This window comes from Lithobates pipiens, unplaced genomic scaffold (genome assembly GCF_037356315.1).
Source record: "Lithobates pipiens isolate NorthernLeopardFrog02 unplaced genomic scaffold, aLitPip1_a1.2 Scaffold_16, whole genome shotgun sequence".
Classification (NCBI taxonomy): domain Eukaryota; kingdom Metazoa; phylum Chordata; class Amphibia; order Anura; family Ranidae; genus Lithobates; species Lithobates pipiens.
In genome coordinates, this window is record NW_027507748.1 from 552,503,917 (window position 1) to 552,526,440 (window position 22,524).

At 40.6% G+C, this 22,524-nt stretch overlaps 1 protein-coding gene across 2 annotated transcripts in view; it reads right to left on the bottom strand.

Annotated features, from left to right (window-relative positions):
• Window positions 1-22,524, bottom strand: part of GLS2 (glutaminase 2) — a 139,943-nt gene that overhangs the window by 70,585 nt on the left and 46,834 nt on the right. For both annotated transcript variants that reach the window (XM_077483464.1, XM_077483463.1), the window contains exons 3-4: window positions 15,165-15,286; window positions 9,463-9,592 (exon numbers count right to left, since the gene is read on the bottom strand). In XM_077483464.1, the coding sequence (XP_077339590.1) occupies window positions 9,463-9,592; window positions 15,165-15,286 (252 nt within the window). The remainder of the gene's footprint in view (window positions 1-9,462; window positions 9,593-15,164; window positions 15,287-22,524) is intronic.

Below are 22,524 nucleotides of genomic sequence, written 5' to 3' on the forward strand. Positions count from 1 at the left end.
TCATATTTTATATATATTTATAGATATACACATACCTGTTAAACAAATCATATTTACCATAAGGCTCTTCTTCCTCAAATATTTGTACCTTGCTTTAAATTCATTAACGCTAATTCTCTGGAACAGCCTATAATACCAAATTCACCTTTGTTCACCTTTTTTCTTTCTTTTTCTAAATTCCAGCTCCCCTATGTACCAATATAGCATTCATGTACTTTTTTTGAAAAAATATGAAAGCTTTCCATTAATTCTACAGACACTTACTTCACTTGTCCTCATTAATGTTTCCAAACATATCCATTGCTTCTGCCTTACTTCCTGGTCACTGTCCTTGTGTTAATGTATCAATTTCACTTTCAGGCCCCATTCACTTCTAGCACAGTGGGAGCGCATGTTTTGTGGCTTGTTTTTCCTGTGACACACATAGGGCAGCCTGTTGATTTCAATTGGCTGCACTACATGAGGCTTATGGGATATTTTGGTGTTTTGTGGGTTGCGTGTTTTTTACTGTCTGTTTTGCAGCATTTGCCACTCGTTTTTTCACATGGGAAAATGTGTGTATGCTTCTGTGTTTGGTGCAGCGTTAACAATTAATGGCACTGAAAACGCAACTAATCATTTTAAAAACACGCAATCCAAAAATAACCAAAATGCCCCATAAGCCACATGTAGTGCAGCCAATTGAAATCAACAGACTGCCCTATGTGTGTCACAGAAAAAATGAGCCACAAAATGTGCGCTCCCACTATGCTAGATATGAACGGGGCCTGCAAGAGAAAATGGTTGATAACACAAGAACAATAAGGCTCTATTCACATCTGTGCGTTTCTTTGCATTTCAGAAATGCGCTGCTCCAAAACCACGATAAAAAATGCAGCAAGCTCCGCTCCAAAAAAAAAAAATTATGAAGCTTCTTTGGGGTGCTTGTTGTGTGTAGGGCAACACTTTCAGGTGGATGGGCTGCCCTGTGCGTGAAAACGCCTCCACCCTTGCTATAAAAAAAACGCATGTAGGAATGCAAGTTTCCGCTATGCAGTGATGTGAATGGGGATTGAAAGCTGAGTATTTCTGTCCATTCCATCCTATGTACTTGTATAAAGGTGGCCATACACTATGCAATCTGATTGTAGATTGTGTATTTAGTGAGAAGGGTGATCACTGATTGCATTTAATTAAAAAAAACGTGCAGCTGGAAATAAGTGGGTAGGTAGGAGGGTGGATGATGCACGGTGTGTGCTAATGAGGTCAGTTGGTCAACTCCTTCCTGTGTGATGACCTAAAGTCTGACCAGGAAGTAAGGTAGAATCAATGGATACGTTTGGAAACACTGATGAGGACAAGTGAAGTAAGTGTCTGTAGAATTAATGGAAAGCTTTGATATTTTTGCAAAAAAAGCACATTAATGCTATATTGGTACATAGGAGAGCTGGAATTTAGAAAAAAAAAAAAAGGTGAACTTAGCCTTTAATGACAAGCCTGCAGTAAAAGCTTCACTTCCAGACCTTTATACAAGCACTGTTACTTCCAGAACCATTCATGCTATAACTGGAATATACTGTGTACTGTACCTGAGTAATTGCTTCTGCCTACCTCTTCTCATCGCAGACTAACTCTTCCTAATTTGGTAATGTCGCTCTGTTTGAAGGCATCATGTTCATCAGACAATTATGGATTTTTACTGTCTGGTTATCAGAGAGCTATCTGTCCTGCTGGAGGTCATCTTGGAATACCAGGAGAATCAGTTTACCCAGCCGGGTGTGCATAACAGAAGACCGCATATCAGGATTCTTCATCTGGAAGGGGAGTCACGCATACCCCCTGGCGGTGGGGTATGGGAATAAAAGGCCTCACTTCAGACCTCCTGGTAATGCGGAGATTAAAATTACCGATTTACTGGCATGCAACAAGATCAAAAGGGGCCAGATGCGGACTGGAGATGCACCTGGTGAGGGATGTTAAGAGTAATACTATACTTCCTGGTGATTAGAAAGGATAGCCCCTTATAGTTTACAGATTACCACTCATTGGACAGAGGACTATACAGGGTGGCACAAGGGCATCAGAATGGGTGGTGTTTGTGAGTGCTTTAGGAATGTGAGGGCCAGCAATAAACTGACTCTTTCTCCTTGAGCCCAGCTAGGAATCCAGAACATTGAAGATGGACTTACATAACATATCATCTCTGATTTTTCTATGTTAGTATTCTACTTTCTTTTTAAATAAATAAGACCTTTGCTTCTTTGAGCATTGTGTTTATTTTTTTAACTATTATTGTTAATTATATTATCACCATTAATAGGGAACAGGTGGACACCCACCTTGCCAGCATCCAAGTAATAGGAAAAAAGGATTGAGAAAATGGGCTAAACCCAATCAAAAAAATGGCTGATTTTATGGGCACAACATGAGACAGTATGTGTATAACAAAATAAACCTTATTACAATCATTATTAAAAATACATACTTATTAAAATCAACAACCACCTACTAAACAGTCGCTAAACAGATACCCAATTACAAAAGTGGAGGAATGGATCCAATCATATGTCCAATAAATTGTAAGAAAATAAGTATACATTTGAAAACAGTCAGGTCCATAACTCCTCCATGCGTGCTTGTCAATGTGATTCACAAAATATTTGCTTCCTCAGGACAGATTGGGTAGGTGTTACTGAAAATTAAAATCTATTAGAGCGCAAACATTAATATTGGTTAACTGGGAGATGCATAGAGGTGAACCCGATTATAGTTTAAATATCTGTGAAATTGAGGGGGCCCAGTAGGAATAGATAAATATCAGAGGTAGCAAACTATAATCCCTATCCCTAAGGTACATCCAACAAAAATGGGAATTTATTCCCAAAAATGGGAATAGAGGCGCAGATTTTCCCAAGAGAGGTTCCCCCATCCTAAAAGGATTTAGGCTAAGCTCTACTTTTGAGATCTCAAGTGGGGGATACTCCCTTTGTTTGGGTTGGACTTCATCCTAATAAGGTACTTCCTTTTTCCTCTGCCTGGTGATCAACAAGCTTCACCAGTGACCGCCTTGGGTAGATCGTACCTCGAAGAACGCTTTTCAATGTCCTGGTAGCGTTTAGGATAAATTGCCATTTTTGTTGGATGTACCTTAAAGATTATAGTTCGGCTACCTCTGAAATGTATCTATTCCTACTGGGCCCCCTCAATTTCCCAGATATTTAAGCTATAATCGGGTCCACCTCTATACATCTCCCGGGGACCCCATATTGATGTTCACTCTCTAATAGATTTTAATTTTCAGTAACACCTACCCAATCTGTTCTGAGGGAGCAAATCTTTTGTGAATCACATTGACAAGCACGCATGGAGGAGTTATGGACCTGCCTGTTTTCATATGTATACTTATTTTCTTACAATTTATTGGACATTCCACGCTTTTATAATTACCGTAGATCCATGCCTCCACATTTGTAATTGGGTATCTGTTTAGCTACTGTTTAGTAGTTGGTTGTTTATTTTAATAATTGTGTATTTTTAACGATTGTAATAAAGATTATTTTGTTTTACACATACTTTCTCATGTTGTGCCCATAAAATCCATTTTTTTAGCGGTTTAGCCCATTTTCTCAATCCCTTTTTCTTATCACCATTAATATTATTAGATTTTATAGACTAGTTAATTCTAGTAAAAGAGAAAAGTCCTGAAAGTCGCACATCTCTGCAAAACCCCTTTAGAAGTTGTATGACAGCCTCAGCCTGCCTCCAACCAGGCCACACTCCAATGGAGCTCTGCCCATGGAGCTTAGTCATGGGGTTTCATGGTTGGAGCCTGGGCTGAGGCTGTCATACACCTTCTTACAGGGTTTTTCAGAGATGTGGCACTTCAGGACTTTTTCCATTTCCATTAGATGACTGGAGCTTGGATAAGCTCTGTCCTTGTCTGCGCTTTAAGCGGTTGCTACATTAGAGGACATGGTAGCAGGGCCGTCTTTAAGGCAGGGCAAAAGCTGTAAATAAAGGTGGCATTCCTATGTATATCATGTTCCCCTGCTGTGAGGAGGTGATGTGCTGTGACCTCTAGTAACTAATCAGTGAGCCGTAACGTGTGCTGTAACCTCTAGCAACTAGTCATTAAGCAGTAATGATATGCTGTAACTGCTGGCAACCAATCACAATTGCTGCCTGATCTGATACAGAAAACTGATTTTAGGTCTAGCTGCTATTTATTGTATGTCTCAGAGTAGGTGGAAAGGGAAATTGCATGGGGGGGGGGGGGGGCCCAAGAAAAATTTTGCCCAGGGCCCAATCTATATTAAAGACGGCCCTGCATGGTAGAGCCTTGAGCGGCACCTGTAAATTTTGTTTGGAACATAGCCAATTATAGGAACAGACAAGATAGTACATATTTATATTTTAAGTAGGGAGAATCCAAAAACTACCCCTTATTTATTTCATGCTCTAAACAAGAGTGCATTCTGATACAATTATTGTATTGAAAATATCACATATTTTCTTGCCTTCCCCTCAGAACTGAATTTTGTTAAAAATCAACAAATTGTGAATGTACAATATATATAGGTATAAATCACTGTGTAAATTTACGGCGCTATATAAATACCTGTAATAACTAAATAAATAAATAATAAAGATGAGCTGACCAACAAAGATGGCTGATGGCCTTCAAATCAAGCCTGCTTGTCCTGTTGCTTTAGGCTGGCTACAGACATTAAACAGCGCAGGCATAATTTAAGCACTTATCCTGGAGCTCATAGACATGAACAGTATGTGCAGATCATTCTAGCATATATGCCAGGCTACTAAAGCAGAATTTGCAGGCACTTCCAGTGTGGAAGAGTGATATCCCAACACTTGTGCACTCCAGCAAGGTTCACAGACATCAAGTTCATGTATGTGGATACTCTTTATCCCTTGTGTCTGGCAAAATAATCCTTCACTTCTATGTCCAAGATTGCAAAGCTTTGCTGATCACTCATTACATAGAAATAGTCCATCTAATCACTTGTGCTGATAAAATCGTTTGTGAGCTGCGCAATCTAAAAGATAAATATTTTCACCTGGGCTCCTTTTACTTTTATGAGATAACTATGCTAAAATAAAGTCAGATAATGTTCAAGAGCTGGTGAATATAAAAGGTGTAAAAAAGCAAATACTAGTGCTAACAATACTGTTTGTATAGTAAACATTGCACATATGGCACTACTGCATGGTTGATTAAACCAAGTGTTTCCTAACAATTAATAGCCAATGGGGCAAAAAACATGTTTTCTCACATTATCCAAAACATGTTGATAAGTGCACTGACTTCTGTCCATAAGGGCCATTAAGTGCAATTTGCTGGTAAGGATGTTAGATTGTTTGGTCTACCCTAACAGGAGCCAGCAAGAATGTTTCAATAATCTCTGTAAAAAATACAGAATATTCTGGCATAAAAAATATAGGGTCATTATAGGATCAGTACAGAGTAGCAGTAAAAGTATTTTTTTGTGTCATCTTTATTTTTGGTAGGCAACAATAGTAAACAAGATGTCCAAAGAACAGTAGGTGAAGCAATGGAAAACAGACTATTTTCACTTATAAAGGTGCTTTGGTAGGCTAAAGCCCCATACACACTATCAGATTTTCTGCTTATTTTTGTTTTCAGATTTACCAAAACCATGTAGTGCAGGGCCTGCCTGATTGCATACAAATTGCAACTCCTAAGGTTTGACCTCATATTACAGGCATACCCCACTTTTAAGTACACAATGGGGATTATTTACTAAAGTCGGAAAGTGCAAAATCAGGCTCATTTCTGCATAGAAACCAATGAGCTTCCAGGTTTTATTACCAAAGCTTAATTGAACAAGCTGGGGTTAGAAGCTTATTGGTTTCTATGCAGAAGTGGCCCTGATTTTGCACTTTCCAGCTTTAGTAAATAAATACCATTGCGTACTTAAAAGTGGGGTATGCCTGTATATGGTTTTGGTAAATCTGAAGGAAAAAATCAGCAGAAAATCTGATAGTGTGTATGGGGCTTAAGTTGCAGATTAACCCTAGACTGCTTCAAGTAACTATATCAGGAAGATGCTGAAGACAATTGCTCTGCTGAGAATAATACAATTATAGCAAAACAAAAAACAATTCCCTATGAGGGTGTTGACCCCACCAAATTTCTAAAGATTTTAAAAATGGGCAATGCGTTTAACTCAAAGCAAAAAGAAGCTAAATAAGAGAATTAGGGAAAGGAAAAGAGAGAGATTAAAAAAAAATATTTGGAGGGGAGAGTGCAGAGTAAAGCCTGGTACACACGATCAGATTGTTGGCCAACAGAGCCGAAAATTTACTAGGCTGGACAATTGGACAACAATTGTCTGAAGGAGCACAATAATGGTCGTATTTTAGGACAACAGTCTGCCATCACACAATTCCCTGACAACAATCTGATTGTGTGTACGAGGCTTTAGTTACATTTATTTAAGTACTTAAACTGTTGTGTTATGTCTGTTTTACTATGTCGATACACATTTTTTTACAGTACAAATAAAATGTAATACATGACTAAGGACTCTGATGAGTAGAAATGTGAAAAGGAGCATAAAACGTGTCCCACTGGCAGAAGAGCAAAAGGGAAAATATTGACATTCTATATGTTATATTTACCTAAAAAAAAGAAATATATATGTATTTTTTTTAAAGTCCTGACTATAATAAAGACAATATGCATACAACTACTGTCCTTTCAGAGGAGGTAACCATGTGATCATTTTTTCAAATAACTTTTGCAAAATAAAAAAAAAACACTATTTCGATTTGCAAATGGTAGCTTCAGCTAATTTATGTTTTTTTTTTTTCATGCATTGATGCAGAGTTATGGTAAGGCAGTCATTTCACTTTGAATGGGTCATTAACCTGCGTCAAAGCATGAAAAAGAGCAGAGTAGGTGCATGTCTATATTATATATACAGTATACGTTCATTGTGGTACCATTCAGGATAAATGGAAATGCACCATAACAGACATAGGAAGACACAGGAAGCCTTAGGAAGCAAAATAACAGTATTAAAAAATACCATATTCCTGATGCTTTAGTAAACTGAACTTATGTGAAGAAAAGTAAAAAAAATAGCTGAATTTAACCCACCTCTTTTGTCCTTTTAACCACTCATGATAAGCACTGCCATTGCCTAGACCAGGGGTCTCCAAACTTTCTAAACAAAGGGCCGGTTTACTGTCCTTCAGACTTTAGGTGGGCCAGACTGAGGCCATCGGGAGTACAAATTTCCCATTGCCAGTGGGAGTATACAACCCCCTATCTTTGGTGTCATTGGTAGGAATTGTGCCCCATCATTGTTTTCATTGGGGCCCCATTGTTGGTGTCATTGGTAGGAACTGTGCCCCATCATTGGTAGCAATTGTGCCCCGTCATTGGTTTCATTGGGTCCCATTTTTGGTGTCATTGGGAAGAACTGTTCCCCATCGTTGGTGTCGTTGAGAGGAAATGTGCCATTCATTGGTGTCAGTGAATAAAATAGCATCCCAAGGGCCAGATAGAAAGCAAGCAAAGGGCCGCAGTTTGGAGACCACTGGCCTAGACCAGTGGTTCTCAACCCTGTCCTCAAGTACACCCATCAGGCCATGTTTTGGGAATTTCTCTTAGATAAAATAGCTGTCCAAAATACCAAGCCACTGACTCTGATTTAAAGCACCTGTGCAAGATAAAGGAAAACCTGCAAACATGGCCTGTTGTGGGTACTGGAGGACAGGGTTGAGAACCACTGGCCTAGACCAACAATAGTCAGATTCACCAAGGACTGGTTTTCTTCTGAAAATATTCTTATTGCTTTGAAGATCGCCCTGATGGTAGATTGCCTCCTAAAGACTATGGGCAGCTTTACACGTGGTGATCGCTAAAGGCCAGGTAATGGACAGCAGAAACAACACAATGGAGAATCTAGTTACATTATGACTGTGTCAGTTATAGCATGTGGTCACTGTATATTATTATCATGTCTACAGTCTGCAAACCCAACTTGTGGACCAAACTTAGCTATCTTTATGGTTTGCTTATAACAGTGTATGGTCAAATATGATAACTTTCTATTGGTTTATGGCCAGTAGCGTGAACTACACAATAGTTATGGGATTAACAAAACAGAATGAAAATGATTGATGAGTGTTTTTTGTTTGGTTTGCCCCAATACCACACTGTGGTCAATGTATTTCACTATTTCCTGTTAATGCATATACTAGTGTAGTGGACCCCATGTTTGGATAGGGGAATTGATTGGGTTTTTGTGAGTATAGGTCAGGTGAAGGTAAATTTCCTGGGTCTAGTTTGTTTATTTGGGGATGGGAGTGTTAGTGTAGAGTGTGGTGTGACCGCCTACATTTGGAATCAGGGATACCTCTGCTGGGCAGTGGTCAGGACTGAACAGAGAGGAAGGACTGAGGTCTGAGTGGCAGGAAACACACGTGAGAGAGTGAACCAATTGTTCATTTCCTTGGTCAATGGGTTTCTCTCATATAAAAAGGGGGAGTCACATGCTCAAGGGTGTGGAAGTTGGAAGCTGAAAGTATTGAGAAAGGCGAGGAGGAGGGCCGGAGGGCCAAGGGTTAAGAGACCCCAGAGCCTCTGAGTGGAGGTTGGAAGGCCTGGGGGTTCAGGGACCCCAGAGCTGGATAACTGGAGGAGTAGGAGTCCAGCAGACCCACAACTGGCCCCTGGAGAAGTCGTAACCATGTAAAGATCTAACAAAGACCGGGCATTCCATGCGGTGATACACCGGACCTAAACGGAGGAAGAAGTAGCAGTCAAGCGGATGGAGAAAACTGGGAATCGGCTTTCTGTGAGTAACATGGACTGTTGATTGGGAGTGAGCAAAGGGAGTGCAACTCAGTAGTGCTTTACCGTGAACACATTGTATGTCCAAGGACTGCAGTGATACACAAATTCCAGGACTTGACGGAGAAAAGACAGCAAGGGTCTGGTAGGCAGTGTGGCTTGTGACTTTGTCGTCTGACTCAATGCATTATTCAGAGTGATGCTGGTCAGTTCATATTGGAAGTGTTAAGTTCTAACTGAGCCAAAGTATAAGTGCAGGAGGGAGTCACCAGGAAAAAAGATGTAACATGCCAATATGATAAATTAACGTGGCATCTCATACCATCTGCTTCAGCATTCATTGTAATACCCCAGAATAAAGCATTATCAACTTTCAAGTCATCTGGTGTGTAAATTGCATGGGGAAGGAAGAAACAGGGCTAACTGACAAAAAGGTAATGAACAACGTTGCAGCTCCCAATGGAGTAGTGCTCTACACTAGGTTAAATTAGATTTATTGCCTATAGTAGCATTAGTTTACAAGGATTACTTGTACAGTCCTTGCAAATGAAAACATTGTGCCTTGGTGTCTTACGTTTGTAATAAACCTTTAGAAGACTTTAGAAGACTAAACACATTTATGAACTATGCAGGGTGCTTACCTGTCCCTCCTTTATAGTGCGGGCATTCTCATACAGCCGATTTATGTGTAATGTGAACTGTTCAAAATCTGGAATCACAAACTTTTTACAGACAACCTGAGTCAGGAGCACAATATTACTTTGGACACACCTGTTGAGAGGATAAGTAATATAAGTAATATGAATTTTTTCTGATCATAATATATTACATTTATGTCCCTTGTTTTCTGTTTAGAGCTTTCCAGTACTTTCCAACATGAATTACCTCAGATTTAAGTGATAAAAGTTATATAATGTAAGATAATATTGTAGGTACAATATCTATAACAATTTTCTTAGTAGGGGTTTATTTCACTTTCTGGTGTGTTACCTCAGAAAGTTAGGGAAAACTCCCTGATGGGACAAAAAAGTCAAAGATTTTAACCCTTCCCTACAATAGCCAAACTTTACGAAAGGCATCTCTAGATACACTTTAAGAGCTGTACATGTCAGCTGGCCCTCAGTGGGGTACTTCATTAAACCAATTCATTAGACTCTAGCACAACCCTATATGAATATCTGTTATTCGGCAATACCCAATTCTTGTATATGGGGAGCTAATGATTATTCACTATTCATCAGTAGATAGTGAATCAGGAGATGAATACCAAATCAGATGAAACCTCCCTACGTGTTAAATCTCTTGCAACATGGACCCTGGTCTCCTGATATAATCATTCATATGCAATACTTGTTAAGACTGATGCAACATAAAAACAACAATACTGCGCAGTGATCGGTGAAAGAAAAATAAGGCTAAGCTGAAGGCTGCTAACACGCTAAAATTGGGATCTTTATAGCTGGGAAAAGTGTCAGAAATATAAAGTGTAAGCGCCCAACTTATGTGTATAACTCTTAAAGTGATACAACAATATACAAACGTATGTGCACACATGTGTAGCAAATGAGTGTAGTGTGACCCAAAAAAAAATGGGGATAATACTGGTATGTATACCAAAAAAAGAACAAATGATGAATCAAAAGTGATAATCTGAAAATATGTGTATGAAATTAACTGAAAGCTATATAAATGTTTATCCCAGTGAAAAGAAAAACAAAAATCAATCAATACAAACACATAAAAGTATAACTAATAAGGGTGATAAAGTCCATAATTAAACGTGCAAGATATCAGTCCCAATGTGCTCCGGTGTCCACCGAGATCCTATGTTGTTGTGACCAAAAAGGTGTTCCACCCTGTGAAGCTCCCACCACCTTACGAAGTGCAGGCTTACCGGATGAATATGACCCAAGTAGACATACGCCTCAGGGGTCAACAAGAGCTTGTAATCCCGGCTAAAGTAGTCCCAGAATGGGTATTCCAATCGCACCACATACGGTTCATACAGACGACTGGATGTAATCACTGTTTTTCATATACATGGACAACTCCGACAACAGCTCAGGCATGAAAGATGAAGAAACAGAGCCAACATGGCATAATAACGTTTTTTTTAAAAAGACCTTTAATAAAAATAGTTCAAACTCACATTTCCAAAGTGATCAACAAAGCGTATCAGAGGAAAATAGGCAGTGGCGGAGTCCTCCCGACGCGTTTCGACCTACAGGTCATCATTTTCCTCTGATACGCTTTGTTGATCACTTTGGAAATGTGAGTTTGAACTATTTTTATTAAAGGTCTTTTTTTTTAAAACGTTATTATGCCATGTTGGCTCTGTTTCTTCATCTTTCATGCCTGAGCTGCTGTCGGAGTTGTCCATGTATATGAAAAACAGTGATTACATCCAGTCGTCTGTATGAACCGTATGTGGTGCGATTGGAATACCCATTCTGGGACTACTTTAGCCGGGATTACAAGCTCTTGTTGACCCCTGAGGCGTATGTCTACTTGGGTCATATTCATCCGGTAAGCCTGCACTTCGTAAGGTGGTGGGAGCTTCACAGGGTGGAACACCTTTTTGGTCACAACAACATAGGATCTCGGTGGACACCGGAGCACATTGGGACTGATATCTTGCACGTTTAATTATGGACTTTATCACCCTTATTAGTTATACTTTTATGTGTTTGTATTGATTGATTTTTGTTTTTCTTTTCACTGGGATAAACATTTATATAGCTTTCAGTTAATTTCATACACATATTTTCAGATTATCACTTTTGATTCATCATTTGTTCTTTTTTTGGTATACATACCAGTATTATCCCCATTTTTTTGGGGGTCACACTACACTCATTTGCTACACATGTGTGCACATACGTTTGTATATTGTTGTATCACTTTAAGAGTTATACACATAAGTTGGGCGCTTACACTTTATATTTAAGACTGATGCAACAAACAGCACTTCATGCAGCAAACTTTTCCTGTGTGTGGTTCCTGTGATCCCAAAAACTACACAAAAACATATATGTTACATAAGCCATTTATATATATATATATATATATATATATATATATATATATATATATATATATATATATATATATAACATTAAAAACAGCAGCTTTATATTTAAATCTGTGACTGATTATTTATGTATTTTTTTTAAATTGTCAAAAAATTCAAAGATTGTTTTGTTGCAATATGGCAGTCTGGGTGCATCCTGCATAGATCTCTCCCAAAAATCCAAAAAGCTGTGTGCCATCTGCTTATTGCTTTTTCCCAAAATTTTGCACTTAAAGTGGTTGTAAACTCTAAAAAAAATGTAAAAAAACAACCTGCAAGACAAAGGCATAATGAGCTAGTATGCATCACATACTAGCTCATTCTGAAATACCTTAGAATGGAGCTGTTGCAGCAGTCTTGGTACACTCCTGTGACTGGCAACATGTCTCCCTAAGTTATTTCTGGGTTTGCAGGCACTGGCGCTGTAATTGGCTGGAGCCACGATGACGTCACTCCCGCGTCACATCACAGCTACTGAAGGAAAAACACGAGCGAGCTGTTTCTTTAGTGCTCATGTGCCGATGACACCGGCACATGCAGATACAGTGCAGATACAGAGTAATATCTCCTAAATGGTGCAAGTTTAGAAGATATTCATGGTGCCTACAGTTAAGCCTTATTATAGGCTTACCTGTAGGCAAAAGTGGTTGTACAGGGGTTACAACCACTTTAAATGCAAGTCAAATTATAAGCATCCCCTACAACAAGAATTTGATTTTGGTGAGGTAATTTCTCTCATCCTCACCTAAAGGAGAAAAAATGTAGTTTTTCTAATGAGAACAAAAAAAATGCTCTTTTAAATATAATGAAGGCAAACCCCCTCATTCAAAAATAATGGAAACAGCAATTTCTGCAGAACAGAAAAAAAGTAACAGAAATATTTTCTAAACTTCTTGCAATTATTACAGTCTACCTATTTTTAAAATGACATAATGTAGGTTAGGCATAGACTTGTGCAGAAGAAGAAATTCAACACAAATCTCCAGGTTCATAAACACTTTACAATGGAACCACTCTTCTGGGGTGCCCCGCTGGTGCTCCTGGCTCCTCCCTTTCATCGGGTTACCCCACGAAAAATAAATTTTCCGTGGGGGCACCCATGCGGGCTTGCTCCTGAGTCCCACTACTGCGTCCATTGACCTCGCCCCCATATCACTGGATTTGATTGACAGTAGTGGGAGCCAATGGCTCCTGCTGCTATCAATCTGTCCAATGAGGAGAGAGACAGTGGCTGGAGCCGCTGGGCTCGTGCTAATCGCTGGATTGGAACGGGCTCAGGTAAGTAAAAGGGAGAGTCTGGGGGACAGCTATAGCAAATATGGTTTTTCACCTTAAAGCATAGAATTCTTTAAGGTGAAAAACATTGAGACTTTAGAATCGCTTTAATACCATAAATAATAACATTATTCGATTTTTACTCCGGTATATAACCAGTTTGGAAATTCTAGAGAAATTCTTAAATAATGCATTACAATTGACCTAAATACATTTGATTTTAGTCTACTAAAATACGACTAAAACTAAAACAATTGAAGTGACTACAATACGACTAAAACTAAAATGGCATTTTAGTCAAAAGACTGATTAAAACTAAATCGTCAAAATTAACACTGAGTGGAACGAGTCTGAAACCTTCTCCATCAGTCTGGTAGGCATGTTGTAGAAATATGGAAACAAATAAGAATGGCAGCACATCCGGAAGTAAAATCAAAAGAATTTACTGACAGTCCATAAAATCAAGCAACCATGGCAAACATTTATCCAAAAAAGGTGTTCAGTGGACGCGTTTCATACAGACGTGCTTACTCATCATCATGAGTAAGCACATCTGTGTGAAACGCCTCAACTTAACACCTTTTTTGGATTGATGTTTGTCATGTTCGCTTGATTTTATGGACTTTAAATAAATTCTTTTAAATTTAATTCTGGATGTGCCGCCATTCTTCTTTGTTTCCATCGGATTTCCCTGGCTGCGCACCAGGCAGGCACCAGATCTCTTCCGCAGCTCATCAGATCCTCACAGGTGGCTTTGAGCGGTGTGTTCCCAGCTCTCTCTCTCATGTTGTAGAAATAAAGTGGCCAGCTTGCCATTCACCACTTCAGTCAATCACTTTAATTGTTATGAAATAGCTTAGACACATGAGGATAAAAAAATAGCAATGTATCGTGCATTTCTTCAATGCATTAAGTGGACGATAGGTTCACATTACGCTGGTGTGTGATCAAGTTATGTAATAAAGATTAATGCAGAGACCGGAAATCTCAACATGTTATGTTCTTTTATCTGATTAGAATCATTCACTGTGGTCCAGGTTCTGCACCAGATGGCATGCAGCTTGATAAATGCCAACATTTGCTAAAATGTGTGAATTTAAATTCTTGCATGGTTTCTGTTAGTGCACTATAATATTGCATTTCCATTGTACTGTACTGGTCTATTGCCAGCATATTCTTATTGTATATGCATTACTTATTGTTTCTAGTTTTACACCGCTCCTTGCACATTTAATAAATGTTCAGACTCCATCACAGTCTCGGTTATAGATCGTATAGGACATTTACGCAGTTCGCAAATTTCCCTGCTGCTAGATCTGGGATACAATAAGCCAGTAATGGAACAGTCCATATACAGTTTATCATAATCATTTAAAGTGGTTGTAAACCCTTACAACACACTTTGAGCTACAGGTAAGCCTAGATTAAGGCTTACCTGTAGGTCCAAGAAATATCTCCTAAACCTACACGGTTTAGGAGATATTTGCCGAAAGACAGGCACAGGCGCATTGAGCATGCCGCGGTCAACGCCGATATGCCGCGAGTGGCGGCTCCCGTGCGCATGCGTGGGAGTGACGCCATCGCGGCTTCGCCGAATGACAGTGGCAGAGCAGCGAGACCCACAGAGAAGATGGATGTGCCAGACTACAGGGGACAGCGGTGACTTAGCTGTGTCAGGTAAGTGACACATAATGGGCTACTATGCGATGCATAGAAGTCCATTATACTTTACCTTTGCAGGGAATGAAAGAGGAAGTAAACTCATCAGGGTTTACTTCCTCTTTAACTATACCAAAATATAACAGCTATGTTCAATTTACTAGACATTGGTCAGTATTGGTTGTGTGTTTTATGTTAGCCAGTCGGGGACTGACACATTTGCTAAGAAAAAGGTGCAATTTTTCAGTGTGGTTTAGAAAACCTAAAGCTAATTTCTGATCATCTGCTATGAGTTTTGTTGTGAATTCCCCATTACACATACAGTAAATGTTGTATTACTTTTGAAAGAGCTCTAGGTCCATGGTTGCTCCTAGGATAGATTCTTGTATATTTTCATGAAGTATGTCCATGCAGTCCCTCAGCCTTGGGTCTGACGAAAGCAATCCATTCGATGTTAGAGTCTGTAACATTAGACAAGAAACCTCAACCAAAGTGAAAAAAAAATTGAAAACAGATAATCATATCCATAAATTGGTTGAAGTATGTTAATCATAGTCTTTCAATCATATTTTCCAGTTCTGTAATCCATCTCCATTCAGTTATACACCATTAGTAGTAATTAGATAATGGTACCCAAACAAAATGCAGATTATTTTGAAAACAATGAATATCTAACATTGATCTGCATACTCCTGATAACATATAATCACGGGTGCTCAACCTGTGGCCCTCCAGCTGTTGTGAAACTACAAGTCCCATAAGGCATTGCATGGCTCACAGTTACAAGCATGACTCCCAAAGCCAGAGGCATGTAGGGACTTGTAGTTCCACAACAGCTGGAGGGCCACAGGTTGAGTGCCCTGCTTGTCAAAGCCATGGGCATTGCTAGCACTGGCCAACTGGAGTACATACCGTGCATCTCTTAGGGCCCCAGTTGCCCTCAAGAAGCTTACAATCTAAGGTCCCTAAACCACATTCATACATACTTGGGACAATTTAGACAGGAGCCAATTAACCTACCAGTGTCACATCTACCCCAACACAGGTGGTCAGACACTATAGCTGGCTATTGTGTGCTTCACCTATAGCAACCCCCTTCCCCTTAAGGCAAGCAGGCCTACCAGGACTTGGTTGCCCCTCAGGACTTATACACAATGCTATAGTGCCTGGCCACCACATCAGGGTAGATGCGAACTGAGCAAAGCCAAGTGATACTTGCAGTTAGCAGACAGGTAGCTTGGTTCTATGACAGTCCAGGTAAAAAGGCAGGCTGAGTTCAAGGATTAGTCCAACAATCCGGTTCAAAGTCATACACAAGGAAATCCAAACTAGCAAAGCAGGGCAGACAGACAGGCAGCTTGATCAGGAACAACACAGGTATCACTCACTACCACAAGCAAGGGACTGAGCGTTTGGCTTGCTTATAACAGGTGACTGACCATATCAATCACCTTGCAGGTAGACACAGACAGGGAGAATGCAATAGCCAAAACCCAGATGCTGAAATGAGGAGCAGGAGCACTTAAGTGATCCTGACAACCAGTATGTCTTTGGAGTGTGGTAGAAAACCGGAGTACCTGGAGGAAACCCACATAGGCACAGGTTACAGCAAAAAATACATAGCCAAGCGAACTCCTAAGATCCTCTTTGGCACAGACATGTCATAAGACACAGGTGAGGGGAGACAATGCGGACCAGATTCACTCTGCCAGGCATTATTGTATCTTAGGCCTGGTGAGTTCAAATTAGGGGCTAAATTTGCATTGGGGTGATAATGACTAAGAGGGAGATGTTTTTGTGTGTTTCATTCATTTTATTCCAAGGGATAAAGGCACCTTCTGAAATGATAATATGAATGTAAGTGATATGGCAGTTTAACATGGCACCAGATCATGCATTCATCTTCCATCATCTCGTCTCTGTTCCTTCCCAGGTACATTAATTTAACTACTACCTTGCTGTCTGTCTGCAACTGTCATCATGCAATGCTCTGTATTATCACCAATGATACATAAATTTAACCACTGCCTTGCTGTCTGTAACTGACATCCTGAAACCTTCTATACAGTATTATGATCAATGGTACATTGTTAAACCACTGCCTTGGTCACATCCTGCGACCTTCTATACAATTTTATGATCAATGGTACATTGTTAAACCACTGCCTTGCTGTATGTCTGCAACTATCATCATGCGATTCTCTGTATTATCACCAATGATATATAAATGTAACCACTGCCTTGCTGTCTGTAACTGACATCCTGAAACCTTCTATACAGTATTATCATCAATGGTACATTGTTAAACCACTGCCTTGTTGTCTGTCTGCAACTATCATTTTGCAATCCTCTGTACAATTACAAATGGCACAATACTTTAACAACTTCCATGCTGTCTGCCTTCAACCATCATCCTGCAATCCTCTTTAATATCATCAATATCATTGGAATAATTTTGATGGTTCAGCGTCACACAACACCTAACAAAGATGGCACCACATCCCTGCAAATTTGAAACATAAATCAAAGGACAGAAAGGGAGATTAGGGATTTTGGCGGTGCTGGTTAACAAAGTACAATTAATTAAAGTACAAAATTTGTAATACAAAAATTTATTAAGTTTGAAGTTAAAATCAGTAGCAATATATGCTTAAAAGATACAGGATAATGCAATACAGTGGTTGTTCTCGTCAAGCACACATAGTCCCGACATGTTTCGCATTGGATTGCTTCTTCAGGGGATGTGTGAATGTTTGAACAAAATCTAAACCAAAAATACAAAATGGTAATGGAATATATCACAAAATTCATAAGTGCAGAGAGAAGAAAAAAAAAAAAAAAACCACACAAACATCAAACCCACCTTCAACCACTACGTTGATGGTAAAGTAGGGGAATTGTCTACCTCGGGGGTTAACTGCAGCAGCGCTGAATCGCAGGGGGCTAAAAAGCCAACCCAGGGAAACTGGTAACAAAAAAGTATGCAGTAAAAAGCGAAATTTGAAATTTTGGGATAATTTAAAGTTCTTTAATACATGACTTCATTTTAAGGTTGCTAAAAATGGAACAACCTTTTAGGGGTGAAAGACCCTCTAAAGTATAAAAATTGAAAAAGGTAGTACACAGATATATTTTCATATCAAATATATTACTTACATGGGTTGGATAGTTGTAAGAAATGGGGACGCTTGTATTTTGAAAAAAATCTTTTTGAGCACTCAGGGAGACACACCTGCACAGAAGTACCAGCTGGGTGGCCAATCAAAGAAAAAACAAAACGAAGGTTAGAAAGGTTGGGTAGGTAGGAAAATATGTCACAAAAAGGGAGGTGTGTACATGAACAACTGAGTGTTATAAAAACACAAACACTCAAGCATATAGACATACACTGAGAGTTACACATTGGCATCCCAAAGCATAGAATTACAAGCCAGGGAGTCAATGCAGACATACAAAAGAAAACATGGACAATAGCCCAGATGTAAAGAGTTGAAAAACAATCAGAAGGAAAAGTGAACCTTTTTAAAGAAAAGGGACGATCGATTAAAGTAAATATACAAAAGATATAACAGTAAACTTACCAAGAAGTACAAAGTCTGGAGGATCAAGCGTCACCCTTGGCTGCGACCCGCAAAGGAATGACGGTATTACGAAGGCTTTTTATATGCCCCGCCATCAAGCCGGCGTCTGACGTAGTCGACCTGATGCGGACAAAAGGAGCGCTATTGCGCATGCTCACCTATGGGACGAGACTGAGTGAGCCTACAAGTCCCATAATGCTTCAAGCTTGGTAAGTTTACTGTTATATCTTTGTATATTTACTTTAATCGATCGTCCCTTTTCTTTGAAAACTTTCACTTTTCCTTCTGATTGTTTTTCAACTCTTTACATCTGGGCTATTGTCCATGTTTTCTTTTGTATGTCTGCATTGACTCCCTGGCTTGTAATTCTATGCTTTGGGATGCCAATGTGTAACTCTCAGTGTATGTCTATATGCTTGAGTGTTTGTGTTTTTATAACACTCAGTTGTTCATGTACACACCTCCCTTTTTGTGACATATTTTCCTACCTACCCAACCTTTCTAACCTTCGTTTTGTTTTTTCTTTGATTGGCCACCCAGCTGGTACTTCTGTGCAGGTGTGTCTCCCTGAGTGCTCAAAAAGATTTTTTTCAAAATACAAGCGTCCCCATTTCTTACAACTATCCAACCCATGTAAGTAATATATTTGATATGAAAATATATCTGTGTACTACCTTTTTCAATTTTTATACTTTAGAGGATCTTTCACCCCTAAAAGGTTGTTCCATTTTTAGCAACCTTAAAATGAAGTCATGTATTAAAGAACTTTAAATTATCCCAAAATTTCAAATTTCGCTTTTTACTGCATACTTTTTTGTTACCAGTTTTCCTGGGTTGGCTTTTTAGCCCCCTGCGATTCAGCGCTGCTGCAGTTAACCCCCGAGGTGGACAATTCCCCTACTTTACCATCAACGTAGTGGTTGAAGGTGGGTTTGATGTTTGTGTGTTTTTTTTTTTCTTCTCTCTGCACTTATGAATTTTGTGATATATTCCATTACCATTTTGTATTTTTGGTTTAGATTTTGTTCAAACATTCACACATCCCCTGAAGAAGCAATCCAATGCGAAACATGTCGGGACTATGTGTGCTTGACGAGAACAACCACTGTATTGCATTATCCTGTATCTTTTAAGCATATATTGCTACTGATTTTAACTTCAAACTTAATACATTTTTGTATTACAAATTTTGTACTTTAATTAATTGTACTTTGTTAACCAGCACCGCCAAAATCCCTAATCTCCCTTTCTGTCCTTTGATTTATCATCAATATCATAATTTAACCACTGCCTTTCAAATTCTTAGTAAAGTAGCATCTGATAATATGCACATCACACAGTGCTGTTCACATTATGAAAACATGAAGAGCTTGTGCTGTGTCGCATTGTTGCGCTTCAAAAATGAAGCTTCAAGTGGAGCTTAGAAGGAGTTGAAGCTTCTCAACTCCTTCTATTCAAGTCTATGGTAATGCACCATAAACACACCTCCATGTGTTTGCAGCGAGTTTGCGTTGTGTTTGCAGTGCATTTGCAGACCGGTAGGCCCTGTTCACAGCAGCCAAGGCATCTGAGATACGTTTTTAACGCTCGTCCAACATGTGTCAAACACGCATAGGGTGTTTGGGAAGTGCTTTTAGCTCGCCTTTAAGGCATGTCAAATTCAACAAGCAACGTGCATTAATGCTATAGATGTGTTGGTTAAGCATAATTATTTTGAGCAAGTGTGAACAAGACCTTACTGACATGCAAAGCATATCTGCTATCTGTATTATTACAGGCTTGCAAAGTTGATCTGTTATCTGCAGTGTTACAGACATTTGGTCTTTTCCTACCTTGCTTTTTTTAATGGTCTTTTTAATGGTCTGGCAGCCAGTGGGGGAAGGGGCGGGGTCTGCACCCAAGTGACACCCGCAGAGGGGTGACATTATCCTGAGGGTGGCAGAGCTGCGGGGGAGGGGGAGGGGTGTTGGGTCCTGGAAGCTGGGCTCTTTTCTGCCGGAACATGCCGGTGTTCTGTCAAAATAGCCAATTCATCAAGATCTCCAATTACATCACTTCCGGTTACTGTAAACCATCATTAATTGGAGATTTTGATAAATTGCTGTGTTGCCACAACACTGGCAAGCGTGTACTCTGGTACACAAAGACTTTTGTAATGAGGAAAAAGTTGTTGCTGACGCGGAGGCACCATTTTGTTGGTTAGTATGGGAGCGGACTAACGATATCCACTCATACAGTAATACCATGTACCAGATTATATTACATTTGCTGGTGTTGTGTCAAAACAGCAAGTCGTCAAAATCTCCAATTACTGTCGGCTTACTGTAACCAGATGTGACGTAATTGGAGATCTTGGTGAATTGGCTATTTTGACAGAACACCAGAGCTGCACTAGTCCTGAGTGAGACTCCTCAGTGTCACTCTCACTGCTAAAGCAGCTGCCTCCTGTCACAAGCCTGCCGCCCAAGGGAGTGACAGTCTGAGCAAGCAACTCTCCGGGCGGCTGCACACTGAAGCCTCCTTCGCCCACTACCCAGGTGCATAAGGGGAGAGAGGTCTGTACTAATGGAGTAGGGTGGCTGGACCTGAGGGGTTGTCTGTACTAATGGAGGGGGAGGGTTTGTCCTGGGGGGTCTGTACTAATCAAGGGGGGTGGTTTGTCCTGAGGGGGGTCTGTACTAATGGAGGGGGGTCTGTACTGATGAAGGGGGATAGTTTGTTCTGAGTGGGGTCTTTACTAATTCAGGAGGGTGGTTTGTCCTTAGGGGGGTCGGTACTGATGAAGGGGGGTGGTTTGTCCTGAGGGGATCTGCACTGATGAAGGGGTGGTTTGTCCTAAATGGGGTCTGTACTAATGGAGGGAGTGGTTTGTCCTGAGGGGGGTCTGTACCGATGAAGGCGGGGTTGTATTGAGGGGGGTCTGTACTGATGAAGAGGGTGGTTTGTCCTGAGAGAGGGTCTGTACTAATGGAGGGGGGTGATTTGTCCTGAGGGGGGTCTGTACTGAAGAAGGGGGTTGGTTTGTCCTGATGGGGATCTGCACTGATGAAGGGGGGTTGTACTGAGGGGGGCTGCACTGATGAAGGGGGGTGGTTTGTATTGAGGGGGGTGTGTACTGATGAAGGAGGTGGTTTGTCCTGAGGTGGTGTCTGTACTAATGGAGGGGGTGGTTTGTCCTGGGGGGGTCTGTACTAATGATGGGGGGTTGTATTAAGGGGGGTCTGTACTGATGAAAGGGGGTGGTCTGTCCTGAGAGGGGTCTGTACTGATGAAGGGGGGTGGTTTGTCCTAAGGGGGTCTGCACTGATGAAGGGGGGGTGGTTTGTATTGAGGGGGGTGTGTACTGATAAAGGAGGTGGTTTGTCCTGAAGGGGTGTCTGTACTAATGGAGGGGGTGATTTGCCCTGAGGGGGGGTCTGTACTAATTCAGGGGGATGGTTTGTCCTTAGGGAGGTCGGTACTGATGAAGGGGGGTGGTTTGTCCTGAGGGGATCTGCACTGATGTAGGGGTGGTTTGTCCTAAATGGTGTCTGTACTAATGGAGGGAGTGGTTTGTCCTGAGGGAGGTCTGTACCGATGAAGGCGGGGTTGTATTGAAGGGGGGTGTACTGATGAAGGGGGGTGGTTTGTCCTGAGGTGGTGTCTGTACTAATGGAGGGGGTGGTTTGTCCTGGGGAGGTCTGTACTGATGAAGGGGGTTGTATTGAGGGGGGTCTGTACTGATGAAGAGGGTGGTCTGTCCTGAGAGGGGTCTGTACTGATGAAGGGGGGTGGTTTGTCCTGAGGGGGTCTGCACTGATGAAGGGGGGGTGGTTTGTATTGAGGGGGTGTGTACTGATAAAAGGGGTGGTTTGTCTTGAGGGGGTGTCTGTACTAATGGAGGGATGGTTTGTCCTAAATGGTGTCTGTACTAATGGAGGGAGTGGTTTGTCCTGAGGGGGGTCTGTACCGATGAAGGCGGGGTTGTATTGAGGGGGGTGTGTACTGATGAAGGGGGGTGGTTTGTCCTGAGGTGGTGTCTGTGCTAATGGAGGGGGTGGTTTGTCCTGGGGGGGTCTGTACTGATGAAGGGGGGTTGTATTGAGGGGGGTCTGTACTGATGAAGGGGGTGGTCTGTC